The 11,337-nt window shown below is 38.4% G+C and overlaps 1 protein-coding gene across 1 annotated transcript; it reads right to left on the minus strand.

The window, feature by feature from the left end:
* Nucleotides 1-298: 298 nt before the first annotated feature.
* LOC132984814 (interleukin-31 receptor subunit alpha-like) lies at nucleotides 299-10,654 on the minus strand. The gene is made up of 16 exons (XM_061051799.1): nucleotides 10,346-10,654; nucleotides 9,047-9,313; nucleotides 7,937-8,066; nucleotides 7,644-7,828; nucleotides 7,448-7,560; nucleotides 6,682-6,705; nucleotides 6,405-6,564; nucleotides 5,336-5,418; nucleotides 4,959-5,175; nucleotides 4,658-4,822; nucleotides 3,365-3,466; nucleotides 2,811-2,954; nucleotides 2,574-2,714; nucleotides 1,915-1,999; nucleotides 1,687-1,768; nucleotides 299-1,252 (listed from the first exon to the last, which is right to left on the minus strand). The coding sequence occupies exons 1-16, from the start codon at nucleotides 10,401-10,403 to the stop codon at nucleotides 815-817; spliced, it is 2,394 nt and encodes a 797-aa protein (XP_060907782.1). The 5' UTR covers nucleotides 10,404-10,654; the 3' UTR covers nucleotides 299-814.
* Between the last annotated feature and the right edge of the window lie 683 nt (nucleotides 10,655-11,337).

Below are 11,337 nucleotides of genomic sequence, written 5' to 3' on the forward strand. Positions count from 1 at the left end.
CACTGATTTGCAGAGTAAACATAAATCCTCAGTATGCTATCCCTGCACAGACCTTAGCATATATATATGATACACTGGCGCCTGTAAATGTACATTTTTGTTTTTGGCGTTCATTGCTTAAACTTTTTCAGACAACTTTAATTATGAGTTCTGAATCAGTATTTTTATTGTATTATCAAGTGTTGCTTGGGTGATATATGGTTATCTATCTGCATCTCTGCAAAGACTCAAGTTCACATCATAGTTGTATGAACATAGTGTTTTTAAAGACAGGGTTGGTCATTTTCTCCAGATACACTTTTAAAGATTTTGGTTGAAATTGTCTTTAGGTCCTGACAGAAATTAATAACTCATGTGCTCTGAAAAAGGAACGAAGAAAATCCGTCATCTGTCGCAGTTGTAAGCAGGTAAAAAACCACGAGGTCCCAATTTAATGAACCAATCACGCCTCCCTGTCTCCCTGCTCGTTCTCTACCCCCTTGCATGCACTAGCCCACACTCAGAGTGCATGTAAGTGAGGGGGCGTGGCTTTTGAGGGAGCACAGAGGGGAGGGGGTGGGTGCAGATGGAGCACTGAGGGAATGCTACTTTCAAAATCATGCTAGTTTTCGAAAATCACCAACCCTGGCTTTAACTGTTTTCATACATAGTATTACATGTTTGTAACACTAAATGATAAAGAATAAACATACAGTACAAACTTATTTAATAAAAATAAAAAAAACATTTCACTACACAGTGCAAAAGCCTGAAGATGCAACACTTGCTAATGGAAGTCTTTTGCCGGTTTAAATCTGCGTGGTTTATCCATGTCTTATGTTTCCGTTTCTGTCGACTGTCCGTTGTCTTGCTCAAACATGTCCAAAGTGACATAAACAGTCGCAGACGTCGTCTTTTCTTCCTGGTTCAGTGCAGCGCGCTTACTTTGTTTACTGGTCCGCTGGGCAGGATCTTCCTTCGAGCTCTGACTTCGATACGGGCTGGACTGGTTGCTCTCTGAGAGAAGCAGCGCCGTGGCTTCTTCAGGAGACGATGGATGCAGCATGTCTTCAGATTCACGTGGGTCTTTGTTCTGCAAGTCTGGTGCCGGAACTACATCTGGGACTGTGTATTCCTCCGTCTGGTCCCTGACTATGTTACTTTTACAGCCTGGAGGTAGTGAAGGAGTGGTCATTCCCTCAAGTTCTTCTGGGTAAACTATGTCAAAGTGGCTTTCGTGTGGTTTATTGAATGGCTCGACAGGGCATGTTCCCTATGGACAAACACACACAAAGGGAAACCATCGATCCTTAGACTTTTGCACCTCTGGATGCGCTTATAGTTAAAGCAAGCTAACAATGCAAAGAACAATTTTAAAACAATACATTCAAAGTGTGATGACTTTCAGGCCAACCTGACTTGAACACCTGGAAGTGCATGGGAGGTTTTCAAATTGAAACAAATCACTTCAGAACTTTATGTTCGTGAATGCATTTAGAACAATTACTCTTTTTTTGGGGGGGGGGGGGGGGGGTCATGGGTATGTACCACTGCAAAACATTTATTTCAACACTCTTTCAAATTGAAACTAAACAGCTAAAATTTCAACACTTTTACTTGAGTAAAGCAATATTTATTTATTTCTCTTCCCTGCCCTACAATGATCTTGAATTGAAACATGTCACTCCATCAGCCACTTGAGTTCACCTCTTGATGATTTGCTGGGGACCACAACGCCACAGAACTGAATCCAGGGTTTGGTACCGGCTTCTCCTTGAACTTCTTCCACCTAAAAGGCAAATTATTTACATCATAAGGGCACATTGTTTTTAGAAGAATTTGTGTGGGGGAAAAAAAAAAGAAAGAACTGTGCAAGCACAATATCATCAAAGTTGACATGATTAACTTGGATGCAATGAAAGATGAAAAACTCACTGAACAGCGCAGCATAATCCAAGAGATAACACCAGAAGCACAGCGATGCTTCCACACACCAGGAGAGCCGTGATGAGCTTCGGGTCTGTTGAGAAATCAATGATGTTGCTTTCGATTGCTTAACAGAAATTACTCGAGTGCAAAATACATGACGATCGAATTACTGCAAACATCTCACTTATTGGAACGGTATGAAAAGAGAGAATGTTTTGAGGTCAACTTGCGGTGACGAAACACTTCAGGAGCATTTTGTAACCACGTCTGGATAATTGAAGATATTGTTCTGGTGAGTAATCATGAGTGTTGGGATCTAATTCATCTTGTTATTATTGTGGATGGATGCTGCAGATTGATGGTTGTGAATGGTGGATGATTTGTTAAACGGATGGATGACGGTATTGCACCTCTGACTCGAGGCTCATCTAGAGGTGTTAGCAGTGTTAGCTAACCAAACTCTGCTACTGAAGGTGGAAATATTTGCCTGCCGGGAACTTTGATCTCGTCATGGCAACCATAACTCTATGAAAACTTGACTTTTAAACCTGCACCCTGTCACTAGTCAGGCAAACTGTCCAGACTCTTATATAGATTGCTTTAGCATTACCAGTTCCTTGAAAGTTGGTTAAAATATGTCTTGCATGTACATGAAGCCTACTCACCAAATCTCTTGGTCATAAACAGCCACTCACTGCTTTGGGTTGTCCCAGTAAGAGCTATGGCCTGGACGTAGACGTGGTATTGAGTGTCCGGAGTCAGATCTTTCAATGAGACGAACTGCCTTGTTCTATCCACAGAGACGTCTAGAGGAAGAGCAGGACAGAAATGTCATCCAAAGAAGAGGACGTGAGTATCGTCAATAGATTTGCAAATATCAAGCCAGTCTGAGGTGTACTCACTGAGCTGCAGTCCTTGCTGTGTGTTGTAGAAGACGATGTATCTGACAACAACCCCGCTGCAAGCCTCCCGTGTCTTCACATCCCAGCTCACAGAAGCACTTTTGTCATAAGCCTGAACATCGCTGATGGTGACATTCCCTGTATCTGTAGGGATCATGTTTTCAGAATCAGACCGCTTCTGTAAACTGGGAAATCCCTGAGATGCCAACAGTCGGTCATTGGTTAAAAAAAGTCTCCCTTGAACTTTTTAGCCATGGAAAAACTGACTTACGCCACAAGGGGGAAAATACCGAGTTTTATTAGTATATCGAGACATTAAAATGACTTTCCAAGCTTTATGAAGTCATTTATAAATCAATCAAAAAAACTGCTACAAGAGAATAATATGAGACGTCTTTTTCCTTTTCCTTCTTTTGTTAATTTTATCCTTTTTTATTTACTTATCTTTGTAGTCTGTTGAACCTTGGTTATGTCTGTGTAATGTCCGCATGTCCACAAAAAAGCATAATAAACATAATTAACAATTGTGAAGAGAAAAAACGTGTTTTATTTACCTCTGACTCTGGAGCAGATCTGAAGGGCTTGTGTGCCATGACCGGTCTTGCCATCAAAGAGGGGAGTTACAGTTATGTTGTATGGCGTCTTATCCAGCAGGTCTGTAGCAAAGATTATAATGAAAAGCTCCTGCCGTCCAGTTTGATTGTTAAAACACATTAAAGCCATATATGAATGAATTAATGAAGGGATGAATCCATATTTCTGTGTCTGGCCTCATTAGGACCATCCCTTATTATTATTATTATTATTATTATTAATAATTATTCAGACACGTCAAACTGACAAAAAACTAAACAAATACAAAAATGATGCAAAGATCAAGTTAATAATTCCACACCAGAAACACTGGTATAACACAATAACTACCTCACACAACAAGAGAGAGCCAGAGGGACGAGAGCGAGAGACAGACAGACTTGTTCTGCTTAATATTTCAGCTTTGTCAGAATTGTAGCTTTTGGTTCGAGCGATGTCATCCACTTTGGTCCAGGCTTCAGTATCTTATTAAATCTTTCGACTTGCCATGTTTTATTGGCATTCATGTTCTCCCCTGAGGGCAACATCCGCTGACTGTGGTGTTCCCCTAAAGTTCTCTGAGAGCCAAATTGAGGCTGACTTTTTTTTTTTAGCGATAAACAATGTTTTGTTGGGCCTTGGAGCAATGGTCCATCCATGGTCTAATTGAATAAACTCACATATTTTTCAGTCAAGTTTCTGGAAGACAATTTAAAATAAGCAGCCATGAGGTTTTGTACAGCAATTAATGTCGTGCAATCCAGAATGAATTGTAATAACTTGGGTGACTTCCTGACTTTTAATCTTGCGCTGTTTGTCCCATTTTGCGTGTGACATTTTGATATTGGTGTTAGAGTTTAGCTCAAAGCACAGCTGGGCCTCAGCAGAGCCTGATATAGCTGCTACTGTAGCAGGCTGTAGACATTAATAGTGTTATACTCATATTTTTTAACATGTTAGAGCAGGCTGCGGCGTATCCAACATTTGTGAGATATGAGTCACAGTTCCTCGAAACATTACTAATCTCTCTCGCTAATGCATTACAGAGAGGCTGTAAAAGTAAGGCTGTAAAAGTAAGGCTGTAAAAGTGTTCCCATTAGCCGAGGAAATTAGATATAACACACAAATGGATCTGAACAAGTAAAGTCGCAGGACATGAATCAGCGCCTAAGAGGAGATGATGAGGTTTCTTTTTAAAGGCTCATTTCATGTATTATTCTCAACACACTAAATATTCAAGAAGCTTTGTCCACATCTGTTCTCTGTTCTCCTACCAGTCAGTGTTACATTAGTGTTTGTGCTCTCCTTCCAGTAGTACTGATTTCCATTGTGGATGTAGTCGATCATATAACCACTGACAGGCTGAACCGGAGCCTTCCAGCTGATCTCAATGACACCTTCAAGGGTTGTGGTCTGGATGTCGGTAACTTGAGGGAGGCCTGCCAAGCGAGAACAAGCGAAAAGACAAGATTTGCCTGACATCAAATCACCAACATGCTTCACTGGGAAGCACTGTTCCATTAAGATGAAGCATTATGATGCATTAATTGCGGTTACAGATCGATATTGACTTACTCTCTCTGGCGGCTGGAACATAAACAGAGTCCTCTGCGAACACGGCGTCATTATGGGAGACTGTGAGAATGATTCTGTGTGCGTCCTGGTTCACATCAACATCACAACTTGAATTGCCACATAAAGTTTCGGTGTAATTTACTCCGGTCACCTTTTGCTTGGAGGGAATCAGCTTGATCCTGTAGGTAAATGTGTCCTGGCATGTTGAAGGAATCCCCTGTGTCGACAGAAGAAGCAGAGGTTAATAAATCATATCAGGAGCTTGTCTCACTGGAAATGTTGGTTTTAAGGTTGAATTACAAGTTTGGAAGCTGAAAGAAGTGTTGTTCTTTTTAACCAATGTGCTAAATAAAGGCATCAACTAAAGTATTCATTACCGTCCACATGGTATGAACTTTTCTCAACCCGTGCTTCTCTGGTTCGGCTATGTTCCTCCAAAGACGCAGCTTGACATCAGTCACTGAAAGAGTCAGAATAATTTCAATAATTAACACTGAAACACATATACATATATATATATACATATACAGAATAATGATCACACAGCAATATAATAACATTTAACAAAACACTTTTGGGTCTCAACATTTGCAAAAAAAAAAAAAAAAAGGACCACTGAAAGCTAAATTTTGAGCTCATTGCAATGAGCTGTTTTGGGGTTTATCTTTTATTTATGTATGATTCATCAAGTCCTAGCACATGTGAATATTTACTTGGAATTGTAAATGACTCATCCTTGACTCTGTAGTAACCCTATTATGTGTTTGTGTTGTATGATATCTAATCTCTGGAACAATTTTAATGAGTGACAAAATGCTGAATGAGTCACACACAGAGTTCACTTTAAAATTTGTATTAGCTGTACTTTAACATATTCACTTCCGAGTCTCAACCTGAAAGTCAGTGAGACAGATTTTTAGTAGCTCTAGCTGATATTTAATTTCTCAAAGAGAACCGTACTGATGTCTGAACATGACAATTTCTTTGCAAAAGTCTTTGCGAACAAAGGAAATCTTGGTTTGTTTTTTTGAAGCAAAGCCAATTCTGGTTTCTGGTAGATTGGAAAACTTCATGCATACAAATGGCAGACACAACCTGGCTTGATTTTACCAAGACTGAATCGAGTTTGCTTAAAATCGATGTTTTTTCACATAGAGTGAAGAGAGCCATTGTTGTTCATTTGAAAAAAAAAGTGAAATAAAATGTTCTCACAAGACACGAGTGTAGACTGTAGTCTGTAAACATAGGCAGTTTAGAGGATTTGCTCTTATCAAACAGGTGCTGTGCACATTTCAAGCATTAGAGACATTTACTTAGAATATACCTGAGTTCTGCTGTATGTATGTGTAACATGTCGCACAGGCTTCCTTTAACCATATATATTGAACATTTTCGGTGTATAAGTGATTTAGTAGTTCAGTGTTATCGATTCGGATGACGTCTTACTGTTTAGTTTGGTCAGAACTCTCTTCTCGAGGCTCCAGTCGCTCCAGGGCGCCTCTTCTAAAGCACAGCGGACTGAAAATGTATAGGTGCTGCAGGATTCCAAGTTTTTAACGATTATTTTCCCCCTTTCTGAACAGTTTAAAGTTTTATCAATCGACCACTTGGAAAAACAGAAAGCTTTCAGTTAGAAACATTATTTCATATCTTACTGAAGTCAAGAAGGTCTGAAGCTTCGTACATTGATAAAAGATTAATTTAAGGGAGAACGTGTGCTTACCTCTGGAGTTCTTACATTGACAACCTGAAACAGAGCCACAAATAGTGTTAATGAAGCCATCGAGGGAATTGCAATTAAAGAAGGCAGAATCAAAAAAAAGCTCTACCAGTTTTTACAACTTTTTACTTTCCTATTGTGTCCTCTCTGTTCAAAATCAATCCCCATGGTAGCCTACACTACATTTAATTCAAGTTCTAAAATACAATTGAGAAATTCAGATTTGTCTGAAAAAGATAGTTCCCTCTGGATTTTAAAGCTCATTGTCTTTTCAGTCGCCTCTGTTCCATCTGGTCTGGAAGAACTGAATTCAGTATGATTGTCAAAAACCCAAAATCTATAATACTATCAACCTGGAACACAGCAGTTCACCATTATAACATCATTTAAGCTTCCCACCCTGAGATTGATTGGCTAATGAAGGAAAATTGCTGCCTCGTGAATTTGGTCAATTAATATTTCCTGTTTTCTCTTTTTAGACCGACTCTTGTGAATTCTAGGTGTATGTTTATTGTCAGTATTGCTGTTTTAAGGTGTTATAGTCCAATTTAGTCACGTTCGATTTAAATGTTAGAGGACAGATTCATTTAAACCATGACTTTGTTTTTTTGTGTTTTTTTTTTTTTTTCAGGGGCGGGAGACCTTTTCCATTTTGTGATTGGTAAAAACATTTTTAATTCAATATCCTTTTCACATTTTCAAAGTTGCCTCCAATGCCAAAAACTTTGAATGCCAAATGTTGCAATGAAAAGATCAAAGAGGAACATACCTTATTGTATTTGACTTGACAGTGACACTCTGCTGAACTGTCCGTCTGGGTCCAATTAACCAAAACACCATCAGGGCAAGTAGTTACATCTAACTTTGGACGGACAATTTTCCCTGAAGGAATTTCAGAAACAATGGATGTTAAAACACGTAGAAAAAAAATATTTTTTCAACACATTTTCCTTTATTTTACTTACATATTTGATATGAGGTAAATTCTTGAGTTTCAGAATAAGCTTCAAAAGCAGAAGAATTAGCTCTCACAGTGACATTAAAACTCCCTAAGATGGATATTTTATCAGATATAGTTTGATATTCTGATGTGCACGTTGTTATTTGAGAGTGGCAGATTTCACTCTGGGAAGGGTGTAGCCAAGAGGAGCTGAAAAAGAAAAACACATTGAATTTTTAATACATACTTAAATCAACAGTACAAATGATAATTACTCAGTTAGTTTATACTCAAAAGTAAAAAAAAAAATAAACACACCTCAGTACAGTGTAGTATATTTCTTTTGAAGGATTAATCTGATGCTCCCAGTTGCATGTAAGCAGTTCTGGCACACCAGTCTCATTTTGATTATCATAGTCAAGGATGCAGGAGATTTTGCTAGGTTTTGCTGAAAAAGAGAAAAGTAAAAAGAAGTTGAGAAGTCTTGATTCTGGACTGGTTGAGGTCCTACTTAAGTGGCCAGTGTTTGTATGTTGGATTTGCTGATGCAAGGTCCGCTGCAACAGGTATTCGCCGTGGCGTACCCCAAGGCTAAGTGCTAGGTCCAATATTTTTTTCTCAATTATTTTATTATGTTGTAATGCTGTCTCTGAGGTTGATATAAATATGGGAGGGGGGCTAACATATCAGTATATTTTTTTTTTCGAATCATCAGCAACGGAAAAGACAATGGGTTGCAAAAACAATATTTCAAATTTACATTTTTGATAATTCACTAGTTACCAAAAAATGCACCACAGTAGCCAATATTGGCATTCAAGCAGTTCCTATCTTACAGTAAAGGTATCTAGTACAAAACTGTTAGCTAGCTTACTGTACTTCTCTTAGCTAGAAACCTTTCCACAATCCCTTCAAATTTTCACTATCCATTGTCCGATTAATCGTTTATCAATCAGGGAGTTGTGATTGGAAAATAGTTTTTAAGATTCTCTCTGTTATGGGATTTGCATTATAACAGCATCTGTGCTTCCCAACCTGAGCCTGACTTCAGAGGAAAACAGCAGCCATGTAAAAATGGTAAATATATGTGAGAGAGGGATTCCAAACGTAGTTCAAGCAAGCACAAATTCCATAATTTGAAAATTTTTGTTATCTATCCTATTAATTGTAGACAATATTTGTCAATGTTTAAACCTAGTATATCACAACAGGGAATAAAATGTTAGTCATTATTTCTATCTTTCTTTTATAAACTCAAAAACATTTCAATTATAAGACCATTTCTCACTACCCAATATCTTGAAACTCTCTCCAGGCCTTTATAACCAAATGTAACCATGTTTTCATAATTTCTATACTTTTTTTTTTATTTGCAAGGAGCTACAACAACATATTCAAAGTCAATTTACAGTTAAAAATATTTCTTACAGTATGTCTTGATGGTGGTACCACCAATGATATCCCCTGTTGCTTTTTCATGGCACACCACTGTGGCACTGTGCTCAGTGAAGTTCCTCAGTGACAGGACTGTGTACGAGGAGTTAATGATATTTGACAGGGTCTCGTCAATTTCTCTGTTTTGCAGCGTCCAGTAGATTTTGTCATTAACACACGTGTGGCACACGATCTTGATATCGGATCCCACTTCAATGTACGGATCTGTAGGGACAACATTGCATCTGCTCTCATGCTCACCTGCAGGGAAAAAAAACAACACTTTGGCTTTAGACATTTTGCAGTGTTGGTGTTGTTTCCCTTTGGATATGTGTAACCTCTTCACTTGACCTGACCATGGCAAGTGTTCTCTGCTATCATAAGATGAGCCTCTAACAAAAGCAGCAAAACTGAAGAGGGAGCTGAGACACGGCAAACACTCACTACAAATCTGTAACTCAGTAAGATTCCAGTTCAACATTAGAGGGTGGTTCCACATCTGGTTTGAAACAAATATTTACATAGTTTGAATGGTTAGTTTTTCCCACACTTTTTGCTGTTCCCTTCTTAAATTGGTTATATTTATGCATGTCTGAATGTGGTTTAATCTGGAGCATCATAAAGTTGTTGGAAGAACAGCTCAAAGCCTTGAACAATAAAATATTGCTCCCAAACCAACCCATGAGAGTAAAAATACATTCTTGTAACTAAATGGTGGTGTTTTTTTTCATGCAGTTTACATAAACATAAAGTTTATAATCCTGGTTTGTGACTTTTGGATCAATTTAAATACAATCATAATTTAATATTTTAATGGGACAACAGGAATAATGTCTTAGTATTCCAGCAAATTTTCAAGCTAAATTCAAGACACACCATATACAGTAACCAGATCATCAGTAGTGACCATTATGTAGCCTAATGAAACGAAAACAAAAGCAGCTTTTCCCATAACTCCCACACTCAGCAGCATTTTCTAAAAGTAAAAGTCGTAACAAGGTTTTCCGTAGGTGAACCTGCGGAAGGATCATTACCGATAGATCCCTGCACCCGAGGCCGCGTGGCCCCTCGGTGTGGCATCGGGTCGACACTCTCGACTGAACTGTCAATTGAATCGTTTTCCATCTTTTCGCGTGTTCGGGAGATTTTAACAACACTTCTCTCTAACTTCTTTCTCACTCTATAAGCCAGTAAAAGATTAAATCATCATGCTTACCTACTAAAATACAAACAATATGTATTTAAATAAACCACTACTGAAATAAGGCTAGTAAATGTAATCATTTTACTTACCTTTACAAATGGAGGAAATCCCAACCAGTATGATGAATGGGGCTAGAAGGAGATGCATCTCTTTTATCCCTCTACCAGAGCTCAAAGAAATCACCTTTTGAAATACATTCAGAGCTGAGAGATATCAAAGTACAATATATGATTTACTGTCGCCTGAACAATGACCGTGAAGACTGACTATATAATACACAGCACAGCATTTTCCTCACCGACTCTGTCTTTTAGCCATCATGTAACAGGAACTGAAGCAAACGGGAGGTATTAGGCAACTGGAAGCACAGCGAGCTAAGGGGAAGTGAAGTAACTTGTCCACAGTCTGAGTGCCTAAGTGAAACTTAAGATGAAGTGTGTCTGTTTCTTCCTGGAGCAACAGAAGAGTGCGCTCCAAATACACCTCTATGACGAAGTAATTATGTAGCCTACTTTATTATTAAAATGAGTCACACATAGCTGGCTGAAAATGCATGTCTGGTGTAAACCTGGCTGGATCATAGACTGTATAACTAACACAGACCAATCATAGATGTTTTACAATAAAAGAAGAAAGTGTGAGCATAATTATTTAACATTAAGTCACCTTTTTCTGTGAAGCCACCTGTGCACAAACAAGGGCTCAAATGTATTTGAACAAACTTACTATTTTACATAGGCGTATAGGGCCTATTGTAGGCTACCCATTTTAAACATGCTCACCTAATCAACCTAAACAAAGGCATTGAGGGATTTAAAACAAGAGTGCATCATCTGCATTGGTTGTATTAGCTGAAAGTTGTGTGCCTGGTTGTACCTTAAAAGCAATTTCATTATACTGCAAAAAGAGGGGGAAATATTTGGAGCCTCTATTTATTTTAGTTTTTACAACATATATTTTAATGTAGCATTTAATCTACAACCTCTCAACAAAATTGGGATTTAACAGACTAGTCAATTTGCACAATATAAACAACCAGCCGCTGTGCTGTTTATACAGTATGCTTCTGTGACTAAACAGC

The sequence above is a fragment of the Labrus mixtus genome, chromosome 12 (assembly GCF_963584025.1).
Source record: "Labrus mixtus chromosome 12, fLabMix1.1, whole genome shotgun sequence".
Taxonomy (NCBI): domain Eukaryota; kingdom Metazoa; phylum Chordata; class Actinopteri; order Labriformes; family Labridae; genus Labrus; species Labrus mixtus.